The sequence below is a fragment of the Anas platyrhynchos genome, chromosome 1 (assembly GCF_047663525.1).
Source record: "Anas platyrhynchos isolate ZD024472 breed Pekin duck chromosome 1, IASCAAS_PekinDuck_T2T, whole genome shotgun sequence".
Classification (NCBI taxonomy): Eukaryota; Metazoa; Chordata; class Aves; order Anseriformes; family Anatidae; genus Anas; species Anas platyrhynchos.
In genome coordinates, this window is record NC_092587.1 from 127021713 (window position 1) to 127035764 (window position 14052).

Genomic DNA, 14052 nt, shown 5'->3' on the forward strand with positions numbered 1-14052 from the left:
CCCACTAGCCAAGGTACAGAAAGCAAATGCCTCAGTTTTTTTTTTGAGGAACCACCAAAGCACTGGGCTTGAGTTCCATTAGAAACTGATAGAAAGGGACTCCTAAGCCTCAAAAAACACCTCAGACCCAGGCAAAATGAAACATGCCTCTTCATCTCACCCCAGCTCTATGTTGCATATATGTCTCTATGAAATCCTGCTCCCCCCATGGACTTATTATCACACTCTGCATCCTGGGGAACATCTGCTGTCCATGGAGTTTGTACACGTTGCCTCAATATAACTGTTCCTCAATATAACTGAATAAGACTTGTTTTTCCCTAAAGCTCCAGCCTTTCCCTAAAAATGTGCAGTGGGCGCCAGGCTTCACCCCAAACACAAGCGGGACGTGGAGACCCACAGCCGGGGGGGGACCTTGGCGCAGTTTACCCTGAGGGCCAACCCATGTCCTCCCCTCACGGGGCTGGCTGTGGAGCCCCGCCGTGCCCCCTCCGCCTCCCCTCAGCTACGTGCCGGGCTCCCCGGCTCCCTGCCGGCCTCTCTCAGCACCTCCCTCGCCTGCCTCCGCCCCTCGGCCGCGGCCAGCGGCTGCCCCAAGCTGCCGGGGCCGGCCGCGGCGCCTCTAGCGCCGGGAGCCTGAGCGGGCAGGGCGGCGGCGCTGGGCGGCGGGACGGGACACCACAGGACGGGACACCACAGGACAGGACGACACGATACGATACGATACGACACGACGCGACACGATACGGGCGGTCCCCCGGGGCCAGGTGAGCTCGGCTGGGCACCGGCAGAGCGGCGGCTGCGGGGTGGGGGTCGCGCCGCGCCGAGGGGAGACGGGTTGGGGACATCGGGGGAGTTTTGGGGGACATTTGGGGATCATTAGGGGGCACTTGGGGAACGTTGGGGGCTGTTGGGGGAGCGTTGGGGGCGTTGGGAACGTTTGGGGAATGTTGGGGCAGGGAGGGTGAGGGTTAGCAGGTGGGTGCGGGCAGGGGGTGTAGTGGCAGGATGGGTCCCGCCTGCTGCCCACCCCAAAATTTAACGCAGCGAGGAGATCGGTGGAGATGGAGACCGGCGAGGCAATCGCGTGAGCCCCAAAGCCGGTCACTTGGGCTGGCGCCTCGGTAGGGTTTGAGCGCGGTTTATGGTAAAGAGCCCTCCTAAAGGGCTGCGTTTCTAGGCTGGGTCGCGCTTTCAGAGGCACCTGTTGTGCACAACAGCCCTTTTTTAGGTCTTTTTTTTGCCCATTTAGACTGAGTGAGGAATGATCAGTGTGCTGGTAGCGTCCTTTCCTGGCTGCGATGGTTTTCGCTTTGCTTTATGAACGTATAGGTTCTGTCACTCACGGGCAGTATTTATAACAGCACTGAATGCTGCTGCCTTCACCGCCTGGTTGCTTTTCATTGATTTACATGAAGGCGCTGAAGAAGTGTTTGTAAACTAATTCACCAGCCCTCTGATGGCATGCCCGTCCAGCAAATCAAAAGTGTGATTGAGCAAGCCTGGGCTCGTTTGGACTTACGTGGGATCGGCAATAGTCATGCTGAAGACATGGTAGAATGAGCTTCCACGCGGGCCAGAGGAGAGTTTACAACCTTTGGCATGCAGGTTTAAGTGTTATTCAGCCCCAAGGCAAATTACGTGGGTCTTTAGCTCTGTCACTTGTGCGGATTGTTGGCATTGCACGTCTCTACACAAAGTACAGCTTCATCCCTTTGCTGGCATAAACTAACAGCGTACATCATCATTATAAGACAGCTGCTCAAGCTGATCTTCCTGTTCTTAAGCTTAAAATTTATGGCTTCAGCCGTTTTTTCCTAAAGATGGAAAGTATACTTCTGTAAATGTGCACAGGAGTGGAATGAGCAGGATTTGGTCCTGTGGGGGGTGACCTGGAAATGCGTGTGTTGAATTAAACTAAAGAACAGCAAACATCTCTCTGCTTAGGAGGGTCTCTGAGTGCTTGTCTTCATGAAGGAAGCATGCAGAACTTGTCAATAAAAACAAACTCAAACGTAAAATGCTTTGAAAGAAGATGCAGGCAGAAATTGTGTGTAAAGGGTTTCTGCTCAGACATGAACTAGTGCCACTGCAATTTTCAACTTACACTACAAGTTAGTAGTATTATTTCTACAGTGGCAGTCAAAAATCAAGCAAACTAATGCTAGTAGTATCTTAGTTTTACTTTAATATCTTAAGGTAATTCTACAGATCAGATGACATTTGCAAGCAAGATTTTTCTTCAGTGCCATCCAAATTTAATGTTAAACCTGTATTCCTATCAACAGAAATGGTCTGTAATTAGAGCCAGCTGGAGAGAAATAAAGGACTAAATTCCAATTCTCAAGTTAATTGCTCAGTTTATACAGTTAGGGCAACGAATACTTGTAGTCAGGTCATCCACTAATAACAGTAGAGTATTGGTGGATTCAGGAGAGATTTGGACTCCATGAAAGAATAACTGTTGTTAAATTTTGACAATTTTTAATTCTTAATATGTATTATGATCAGTGTCCTTAACAGAGCATGACTTTAAAACCAACTGCTATGTATGAGTTTTGAATTTTATATTTTCAATGGAATGCTAGGTTAGCTTATTTGAAGGCCGAAGTCAGGATAGACCATAGAATTAGTCTCATTGACTTCAACTGAAGAATTGGAATGAATAGGGCGTGCTATACTTGGCCTGAGCTGTGAGCTTTCTGATAAATGGTAAGTCCGGTAGTTTTGTTATGCCTAGGTGAATGTGTTATGTGTTATGCCTAGAGAATCACGATTTGTTGCAGAACGCTGGTAGGTGCTACTCATCTTGTGAACAAGAACGGAGCGAAGTGAAACATTTCGGGTTTATCAGACAGGTGCTCATGACTAAGCAGGTCTTCTTTCCAGTGATACGTTCCTGGTGGAATTGCAGTTTGGAAAGGATCTATATTTGCTGGGTGAAAAGACAGACTTATATAAATTATATGGTAATTAGTAGGACTCAATTGCTTAGGAGTCTTGCATTTCTTTTGTGCCAAAATATCTTTGAAACTTATTGTTGTTCAGGGTGGATAAAGAACCCTTTGTAGTTGTCATTAAGTCAAAGACCAAAGAAAAAGGGATCTCTGCCTCCTCCCTGCCTGAGTCACATGGATTTGTCTCCAGCTGTGACTTGAACACAGTGTATATGCCACAGGTGCACAAGCTCTGAGTGTTAACTTACATCAGCCTCAGGACGGTTTCATTTCAGGTAATGCGTAGTGGAACTAACACAAGATGTTGGAAGTGTATGTGGCAGCTTAAGTTCCAGCCTCAGTCTTTTCTGTTTTATCTGTGGGTGGTGGAGCCTAGAAGTCAGTTTGCTGTTTGATGTAGCAGCTGTTTTTCAGCTCATGCCTTATTAATGCAGTGGTTCTTGTTCTTCCATTCTAGGTTCTCTTCTGCAGACTGTTGAAATAGTGTTCTTGATATATCATAGAGAAAACAAAAACAAAAATTAGTTTGGGACACAATTTACATATTTTTATTTGTTTTAACAGAAAAATGTAGAAAGTCGGTTATGCTAGATGAGACAATGTATGGAAAAGAAATAGTTTATGAAGTCCTCTAATCTATTTAAAATACTTTTTCACTCCATAGAATTTAGAGAATATTGTTAGAATTTATCACATTATTTCTGTTTTCTGAAGTTTGCATGAGTATGTCTGTTGACGTCTTAGTTGCCAAAAGAGAAGAGCCACTCACAGCAGAAGCATTATGTATGTTCTCATTTATGGCATTCCTTAAAAGAGTCATTGAAGATTTAAGGCCAGAAGATACATCAGTAGGTTTGCCAGAAGCTGTCACATTTGACAAGATAAGAGACATTCAGAAACAGTACAAGTGGTGAGAAAATGAGCAGTGTAGGTGTGCTGATTACAGGAACATTATTGTGCACGTGTTACAAAACCCAACATCTTTTTCCTGATGTTTTAGTGTTTTAGATATTCTCTTAAAAATCTCTTTTATGCTTTTAGAGAATAAATCACTGTGGTTGTCTGGATTTATTAGTCTTCTGGGCATGCCTGATTGTGAAAGTTGCCAAGTTCCACATTTAATTTTTGACTTCCCCACCAGACTTCGAATATCTTTGTTTCTTTTGCACCAAATTAATTATATGGACATAAGTTGACTGAATGGGTTTCTGATAATGCACTACAATACATCAAGTTTTGAAGTCTAGGGGACTTTGTTCCTTCATTACTTATTCATAGCATAGTCCAAGTACTCATATAACTTGAATTTAAAATTGCATTTTTTTTCTTATCTGTGTTTCAGCAAGTCAGCATTGTGGTTAGGGTGGTTTATTTGTAAGAAGGCTAATCACATTTTTATAGAAGTGGTGATGGTGAAAGAAACCATGTGGAGTCTAAAAAGTAAATTTTCGAAGCTGATGTGTAAGTGGGGGCTGAAGACAGAAATGGTGCTGGTTTAAATCAGTTTGAAGTCTCTTTGAAATCACCAGCTTCTGTTGTCTGACTGCTTTCAAGTCTTCAGGAGTTGGTTAGGATTGCCTAACTTGTATCAGCTGTATTGGCTGATACTTTGGTTCCTGAAGGGAACAACCACAGGGCTCTGAGCTCTGTAGACTTATATGGTACCCTAAGGAGGAGCCTAAGGTGTTAAGGCGTAACCCCATTTCATAGAATGTCTTAATAGAGGACCCCAAAATATTGAAGAAACACACATGAAGAAAGAGGTGCCAAAGTTCCTTGTGCTGCACAGGATACTGATACCATATTCCCAAGCAGAGTTGTAGTAGGGCTCTGGAAGATGCTTGCTTCAGTGCATCCATCTTTAAAAAATGTTGAGCTTTATTACGCTGATACAAACTATGCATTTTGGCCATTGGGCTGTTGATTAAAACAGGCTGAGAAGTGTTATTTATTTATTTTAAGAAAAATAAAAACATAAAAGGAAATAACAACAAAACACAAAACAAAAAAGAACAAAAACCCTCCAGCAAGCGTGGTGCTCTTTAAAATCTCTTTTCCAAAGAGATTTTAACAGCTCCAATGGCATGGTCCAAGAGACATGTTAAGTCGATAAAATAAAGTTCAGGATGAAATCACAATCTCATTTCTTTATTGGACATTTTGAGGGGTGATGCTGTTATGCAGGCTGGTAGAACTTAGCAAGGAGAATAAGGAAGGAAAGTGTGTAAACTTAGCAGAAACAACTGTTTAATTTCTTTCCCTCACTTACAGTTATCTGAAAGAAACTTGCAGATTTTATTTTCTAAGAGTAGGAAAGTTGAAAGCATGAGCTGAAGAGTCATCTTCCTGTCATCCCTGGCCCTCACTTGACTCCTTACGGTCTGCTTGCTTTGTTCAGTGGCTTGAATATTCTGGCTTTAGAAAAGTCTTTGTCCTTCCCTCTTTTCCTTCCATCAAATTCAAGTTCTGTTACTGAATAGGAAGGTTTTGCAAAGCTGTATTTGTCTTGTTTTCAATGCCAAGATCTTTGTACACTCTTCTTCATCCCTTTTACTGGCGTGGCTCAAGGTATATCCTTAGCATTCCTTTAATCTTTTTCTGTGTGCCAATTTAAACATAGCCTTGTAATTTTTTTACAACTTTTCTAGCTTGCTTTGTTCTTTAACTCTGCAGAACACTTTTTTTTCTCCCATGAAACCTATATACTCTACTCCATACTGCAATGTATTACTAATGCAAATGTAAACTTAACTCGTCTGCAGCTGAAGCAACCGGACCTGTGACAAATTAACTACTTTATTACATCTCTGCTTGTCATACTTCGTCCGTACTTTGGAAACTCTTTGAAGTAGAAACCTGCTTAGGTATTGTCACTGAAGGGCTTTTTCGTTTGCTCTGGTAGGTTTAATAGACTGCACAGATAATACTGTTCTCCTGAGGGAGTACACAGTGTAGAAGAGGATTTCCTGGAGAGTGCAGAACTTTTATACGGGCTAGGAAGAGGATCTCCAGGTTATGAGGAAATTAAACATTGCCACACTGGGTAAAAGAGAGCAAGGCAGTTGCTTGAAGTTGTCCCGATCCATTTTTGTGCTATATAAGATGAGACAAGTTAATGTAAGAGACAATTAAGGACCTAAAGTGCTTTATGGTACTGAATGCCATCATGGAGAGCCATCCGTAGGGTGTTACACTCATGAATCCACTTACATAAAATATAATGATTAAGCTTACACTTTTACACAAGTATAAGGGGAGAACTCCGAGTGTAACTGAGGGCAGACCTTGGCTTACACAGCCTTGTATTTGTAAAATAAATAAATAAATAAAATCTTTCTAATACCGATATCCTGCAGCAGAGCAAAGACTAACTAAAAGAATGGATTTCTCCAAGCGTTTTTCCTCCCATGTACTTCTGTTAAGAAACGAACTACTGAGTTACAAGTTCTACAGAGGGCCAGTGTGTGTAACCAAGCAGCTTGCTGCGCTCTGTAAGCCAATTTATGAAAAAGATTAAATACATTTGAAAGGAGTAAAGATTCGTGTCATGAGGACTTGTTTGGAGATTCCTTGAGCTGTCTCTTCTCATTACCGTTGCAGTTTTAGCAAAAGCTGATGTTCTGAACAAAGTGATTGGATTTCGTAGAACATAGTATGTCTGACTTTATAGCCTTTGATAAATAATGAATAGAATTAGTGAAAAACAAACTGTTGTCAGACAGTAATAATCCTATTACTGTCTTCTGGAAAAATGCATTTAAAAAAACACCAAACACCTGGAACTACATTTTTAAATCGATGGTGCTACTTCTGCTCTTAAATTGGTGGATGCTATATGTGCCAAAATTCACAGTGACATAAGACTTTCCAACATAGCGTCCTCCCTATTACATCTAACTTGCTCCTGCCAAAATTTAAAAATAACATAGAAACTTTACTACATTTTGGTTCCAGTCTGGAAAGTATAAGGGGTTGATGGAAGAAGTCTGTAGTCTTCCATTTCTGAAAGTAATTAAAGGCAGTAAGAAGTTCTCAGACCTGGGCAATATGATGTTTCTTTGGCTCTTTTCTGCCTTTTATCACCTGGTAAAGATTTGAATAATGCAGACTGTCAAAAGAACAGGCAGAATCTTAATGTTGATTTTTAGTGTATCACGGAATGGTTTGGGTTGGGAGGGACCATAAAGATCACCCAGTTCCAACCCCCTGCCATGGGCAGGGCAGCTCCCACCAGACCAGGCTGCCCAAAGCCCCATCCAGCCTGGCCTTGAACACCTCCAAGGATGGGGCATCCACAGCTTCTCTGGGCAGCCTGTGCCAGTGCCTCACCACCCTCTGAGTGAAGAATATATTCCTAAGATCTAACCTAAATCTACCCTCTTTCAGTTTAAAGCCATTCCCCCTTCTCCTATCCCTACACCCCCTGACCAAGAGTCCCTCCCCAGCTTTCCTGCAGCTCCCTTTAGGTACTGGAAGGCCACTGTAAGGTCTCCCTAGAGCCTTCTCTTCTCCAGGCTGAACAACCTCAATTCTCTCAGCCTCCTCCTCGACAGACATTTCTATTTGGTAAATTCATTTTTTAAAAATCCAAGATCTTAATAGAGGGTATCTGTGAAAGTAGGCAAATTGGGCCCCAGTGGCCATGGATGAAATAAGTGTGATTTGAACAAAACAGCCTGAGGTGGACAGCCTAGTCAGAAGTAAATGACTGATTGCTTTGGGCTATAATTTCCAACATGAGTTTCTGTTACCAACAGTTTATGCGTTGGCTGTGAGAACCTGCTCTGGCTAAAGCTCAGCACGAGAGAACCAACAGCTTATTGCATTTTAACAACTGCCAGTAAATAGATATATTCATCAAGCAGTGTAAAATGTGAATGTCATTTTCAAACGCTGGCTTAACGGAGTACAATACGGTGCAAGCAGCTGTATTTTTATGCCTTTAAGCCTATTGAAAATCTAACACAAGGCGAGAAGTGGCTGAAGGAAGGCCGGGTATCCCCACAGGTCACTGCGGGTGCAGACTTGGAAAGCAGCCCAAGTTTCTCTTGCTGCACGCTGAGTGGAGCTGCGCCAGGCAGCCACCCTGGAGGCTGGTTGCAGATGCTTGGCCCCCATCTCCTCTGCCTTCCCACTGGGCTTTCAGCATGCCTGCTTTCCTGGGGCACCTCTGAGCCCTCTTTGAGGTGTGTGCATGTGACTGACTGGTGAGCTGAAGTGCTTGCAAAACATCAGCTACAAGTAGTGCTACCTGCCTTTCAGAGGTACAAAGCTGGGTACAGCAGAGTGATGCCTTACGGGCCTTGGTTTTAGCAATTTTCTTTGCCTGCTCTTGTAAGTTGCTCTTGGCATACAGACCTCCATGGCCCTATTTTGCCTGTCCTTCTGCAGCAAGCTCCCTGATACAGTGGTTGTCCTCGTAAGTCTGTTAGATTTCAGTAACAGCTCCTGCAGAAACTGTGCTCCTTAGGCAGGCAAAACTCCCATCGTGTTGAAGGACGATGCCATCAGAAAGCTAGTAAAATAGCATGACATAAGGCAGCTAACAGTAATGGTAAGAATACAGACGCCTCTGTAGACATCTTGCTGGCTGTTTCCAGTACCCTCTGTAAGTTCTGGAGAGTGTGATGCCAATGCAAAACTGCAACTTGTAACACAGCGTGCAAAACAACCATCTAATTTTTCAAAGTGTGTTTATTCATTTATTTTAAGGAAAGTTCCTCCAATTCTGATATCACTTTCAAATTAATGACAAGCTGTGATAAGTAGTCTGAAACCTGGGTACCAAGGCTACAAGCCTGTCGCTGGTCAAAATACAGCACTTTCAATGGAGAGGAAACAGGATGGAACAGATTTATGCCTCAGTTCTTATTTCCTGCTTTCTGAATTTCTGAAAGTCATTGAATATTCTCTTCTACTTCAGGCAGTTAGCTCTTTGTAAATACAAGTTGCTTAGTTGTTATTTGAGAATAGCAAGTGAGAAAGTTATGACAACCAGAAAGTTATGACAACATCTTTACCTGTGGTCTCTGTGTAGAATTCTTTCCCACACGTGGGTGGTTCAGTAGTTACACCCAGGAGCTGTTGCACTTGATTAGATTTGCTTGATTTCCAAGTGAAAATTTTTCTTCCTGCTGCAAAAACTAGGCAGATTCATGCTGTGCTTATGAGTCATACTCTATCAATCCATTGTAATGAACAATGAAATTGTTCGGTTATACGAATGAATGAAAAAAATGACTTACACCTGTCTATAATGTTCACAAATGTATATTTATGATGAATTTACTTTTTAGAATTAAGAGAATATCTTTAGAATCCCTGTACAAAGAGGGGATGAAAATAGGTTTAACAGAAACATGATGTCCAAACATTTTGGAATGTATTATATGATCTCATTTCAATAGATGTGGTGAAATCCTACTTCACATCTTGCTTTAAAAAAAAGAACTCTCAAAGCTAGTAGGATCTTTTTCTTTGATAGTGTGTCAACAAGATTGTTGCAAAAAAGAAAGCAGCACTAATGTCATTTCCTAACTTTTTTCTTTTGTAGTAATTTTCGCTAGACACTGGAACAAATAATGAGCCAGCATAAATGCTGAAGGTCTTTGAAAAAGTCAACCGAGCAGTGATCATGTCTGGATTTCCCTTTACATATTCATTCATTTTGCTCCTATCTGGCTGTTACTGCTTCCCTGAGAGCATTAATTTGCATTCATAACTTTGAATAGCCTCAGGATTCTTGATATATCCTTGATTCTGTCAATAAGAATCTGTGCCTCTGTCCTCATTTATCTTTGCCAGGCCCTTCTCAGGAAGTGAGAACAATGTCCAGAAAAAATAAACCCAACAAGGGGGATAAAAATCTAAATGTGCGGAAAGTATTTATTACATCCTTTCATTTAATCACTGGACAAATATTAGCAAAGTTCACTGTGGGATGCCTAAGCTAGAGTAAGGTCTGTTCAAACTCCTAAGGGCTACGGAGCACTCAAGGCAGATCTGAAATTAGAAGCAGGGATTTCTTGGCTCCTACCCTCAAACTCGGATGCTTAGAATGCAGTTGTCCTATGTAGTGGGTGAGGCACTAATGGGATTGTGTAAGGAGGTCTGCCAGACCAAACAGAGGGCATGGTTGAAGGTATGGAAGTAAACCTTTGTCCTAGTCATCTAATTTCATGTACATCTCTTTGCAGACCTGAGGCTTGAGGAATAAAAGAGATGCAGAGACTCTAGTGGCATTCTGAGTCAGGATTATGTGGGATACAGGGCAAGAGTTTGCTTCAGTACTTACCAACACCAATTACTAAACTTGTAGGTGCTGAAAATTATACGCTGAGTATTTTTGGATTCTGCAGTCAGTAAATTAAGTAGCAGAATTACACTAATTATCCTAAAGACCTGATGTTAAAGCATGTCATTTTTTATTATCTGTAGGATTCAAGTGTTTTTGACTGACAACCTCAAGAATGGTTCATCTACGGTATGATTTACGAGTGTTAAAAGAAAGGCGCAACCAAAAGCTGTGTGTGCTTTCTCTGTTTACTTTCTCTGTGTACTTTCTCTGTTTACTCCCTCTTCCCAGTCTCATCTCAAATTAGATCACTTCCAAGCAAATCCAAGCTGCACATCTATCCCTTCGTTTCATGGGGAAATCTCTTCTTTAGTACGGTAACTATCTGTTCGTGGTGATATGGTAGGACAACAACAATTCTAGTGCCACTTGTTTCTACTGCTGAGAAATGAAGAATCGCAATTTGAATGGGACAGAAGAGCTTTATGAATAGATGATACTTAGGTGTTCAGGACAAGCTCAACACTGGTTTGGGAAATGCCTGATAGGATACGTTTCCTGCAAATCTTTAGAAAGCCAGTTGGCTTCTGAAGTTTCTTGTTTTTTTCTGTTTGTTTATTTTTGTCTGGTTTGGTCCATTCCTGCATAGAATTGTTCATGTTAGCTGTGTCCATTCTTTTAGCATACCATGTGTTTTCTCTCAGTTTTAGTATGCTTAATCTTTGTTTTCCTTTTATCAGGAGCATTTCTTTCTACTTATTAACATCTGCAGCACCCATGCAGATGTCGTTCATGGTATTGCCACAATTTGACTTATTTCTGTAGAGCATTTCAGTTTTAAGTGTGGCATCCAGCATCTGCAAAATGGAAACACTATGGTCACCATCTAGATCAGTCTGCTTCAATACAATCAGTATGATTTAACTTTTCTGCTAGAAATATCACCTACTGTGTAACTGGTGGAAACACTGGCTGGCAGTAATGTTGCACAGTTCTAATTTTTATAAAGCCATTACTTTGTTTTCTGTGCTACGCTGTTATGTTTGTGTAATTTATTTGCATGTAATTTTAATCAATTTCCAAAGTGTTGATTACCTAGCAACTTCACTCACTTATTCTTTCTCAGTTTATTCCCAAGGCATTTTACTTGGAGTGTTCAGCCCATAGTAACCATTTTAGGCTAATAAATATTTACATTAATATAAAAGCTTGAAAAAAATCGGTTTAACTCCAACCTTAGCATGAATTTACAACACCTGAAGGAATTCACAGTTCACGGTTCCCAAATAGGGAAATCTGTTGAAGCCTGATGTAGCATGTACGAAAATGCAGTAAAGTTTACAGGTACTATGACTGCAAACTTTTTTCCAGTGCTAATCAATACACTCATAAATCCACTAAACTCGTGATGGCCAAATTAAACTTCTGGTGTCATGCAGAATGATCTGATCTGCCATAAAGCTGATACATAAAAGATATATAATAAATATATCGAGTTTACTGCTTTGCATTTATCTTAAGAATCATCACTCGTACTATGAGTCTCTAAAATTCTTCATTAAAGAGCTAATGCATTCAAAAACCACATGAATGTTTCACTTAATCGTTCTTTCAGCATGCAAAATATCCAGAAAATGTACTTTTTTTTGGCAAGGATCTGACTAAAAATGCATCATTTCATAGAGTGTTGTATCTTATAGTAGGAGGCAGGTTCAGCACCATGTCCCACTGCTCACCTGAAGCAGCCATCCCTAGGAAGAGATGTGGAGGAATCAGGTTTTGATGATATACTCCAGGAACGTTCTGCACACAGTGAATTTTGATGTTTTTAATTTTTTTGAGCTTTGCAGTAACTTTTTACTTTGAGAATGAGATGAGGATTGGGAATCAAAGTCTTGTGTGTTCCGTAGGGATTCACACTTTGACTATTAAAGTGTCAGGTAATAGAACCTGTGGGTGGGGACCCAAGGACATGCTTGCCATATACTTTCTGAAATTAACAAAGCTTTTGGAAAAGCTCCTCAGGCTATTTCTTCTGTGTTTGTTTTGTTTTGTTTGTGTTTTGCTTTTGTTTGTTTGTTTGTTTGCTTTTCAGATATTGAAAGCTTTACTTGTGGAAGGACTCATGGTTGTGATCTGATGTATTTGTGATTCTTCAGAGAATTAGAGCTTGAGTGTTTTGTTTCTTTTTCCTACAGCAAGCAGCTTTTTCATTCCTGGTGACTTGCCAGCACTCTACAGAGTGTTTGTGTATTTGTGTACTATGTATGCCCAATAGTATAACAGTGTTGAAAAGATTGCACTCCTTGGTTGGAAACCAGGAGTCATTCGTCATGCTTGTGCACCTATGTTTTTTATAGTCACTGTGCTTAACTTACTCATTTTTTTTCTTCTAGAATGGTTTCCTGGGGAAAACAGCACTGCTGTGTTGGCAGAATACAGCACGTTTTATTGAGATTCAGGATTGCTCTAGCAGTCCTTTTACTTCATTTGTTCCTGGCTACAGCAGGCAAAGGTAAGACACATTTTTCCTGATTCATCTAGTGTTGGTATTCCAAGTGAGCAATGTTAGTCTTGGTGAGTGGGACTTCTGGATATATTCAGAACAGAACAAGTTTCTGCCCTGTTGAAATCAAAGGGAACAATTGTCATTAGCAAGAATTAAAACAATGCTCACTTGGGATATACAAACTCTAAATTCACAGTATTTGTTTTCACAAGAAGTCATCAGTAGTAACTTATTTTGGTCTATGGACGAGGAAAGAATATAAATACAATACAAGATAACAAGACAAACTACTTTCTTGCAATTTTTTGAAATGGCATTGTTACCATTACAGAGCCTCTATTAAATGTTTTATACTTCTCTTTCATGAACATCTCAAGATCCTTTTAGCTTCACTGTACATAGTGCAGATAGGAACATTAAGAAGCTCCTGCATTGTTTCTGGCTGTGGATCTGAATATGGCTATGGAAAAGATAATAAGGTCCAAAACATGTAACAGAAATGATATATTCAAATTCAACCTTGTATGCTTTTTATATAACACTAAATGAAAAATAAATACTTCTTGTCATTTCTAGTAGAAAATGAATAACTGGTATGGTGATGTTTGTTGTGTATGAGGTACAGTAGAAGCAGCAAATCTGTGTTTATTGTTGTTCTGTAAGCTGGCAGGTGCAAGTCTCACTACTCTGGACCTCAACTGATACAGTGCATGTCATTTGTAAAACTTCTTGCATTGATAGTGTTTAATGCATTAATCATGCCAGTGTCAGGCCTGGAATATTACAAAATTACAGGAGTTTTTTTGTCGCTTACTTAATGCTTAGTTTTAGAGCTGCCTCCTGTGTTGTGCATGTTATTGTACACCAGAAGGTCAGAGTTTCCAACAGTTCAACTGCTAGTTTTGAGGAAGCAAGCAAAGAGGGATTTTGTCTTTTAATTATGCTTGACTTGCCAGACAGTAGTCCTTCAAGAAGATATAAACTGATACAAGGGTTTATTTATGGTTCCACACTCTTGTTTGTTTGCTTGTCTGTTGTTTTGTTTAGGTTTTAGGCTGTTAGCATTGTCAGCAGCATCTTTATTCAGTTCCTTTCTCAACTAAGGTGACAACGTGTGTTTGTGTTCTCCAGGAAATAGGAAGAGGGAAGAACTGCCTGTGTTCCTTCTGATGAATAGGACACTGGATAATACGATGTAGTTTATCCCCATATATCTCAATAGAGCTGTGAATGAAAACGAGGGACAAAATTTGTTTTGAGGAAACAGTTGTTAGCTTCGGATTTCCAAGACG

General features: G+C 40.9%; 1 protein-coding gene across 6 annotated transcripts in view; it reads left to right on the forward strand.

The window, feature by feature from the left end:
• Positions 1 to 429: 429 nt before the first annotated feature.
• The window catches only part of ADGRG2 (adhesion G protein-coupled receptor G2), a 60649-nt gene continuing 47026 nt past the window's right edge, over positions 430 to 14052 (forward strand). For 3 of the 6 annotated variants that reach the window (XM_027448298.3, XM_072028821.1, XM_072028825.1), the window contains exons 1-2: positions 430 to 767; positions 12648 to 12766. In XM_027448298.3, the coding sequence (XP_027304099.3) occupies positions 445 to 767; positions 12648 to 12766 (442 nt within the window). In that variant the 5' untranslated portion in view covers positions 430 to 444. Of the gene's footprint in view, positions 768 to 950; positions 1125 to 2502; positions 2713 to 10392; positions 10441 to 12647; positions 12767 to 14052 lie in introns of those variants that run through there. The other 3 variants (XM_013094423.5, XM_021268648.4, XM_072028833.1) reach the window with 3 other exon arrangements.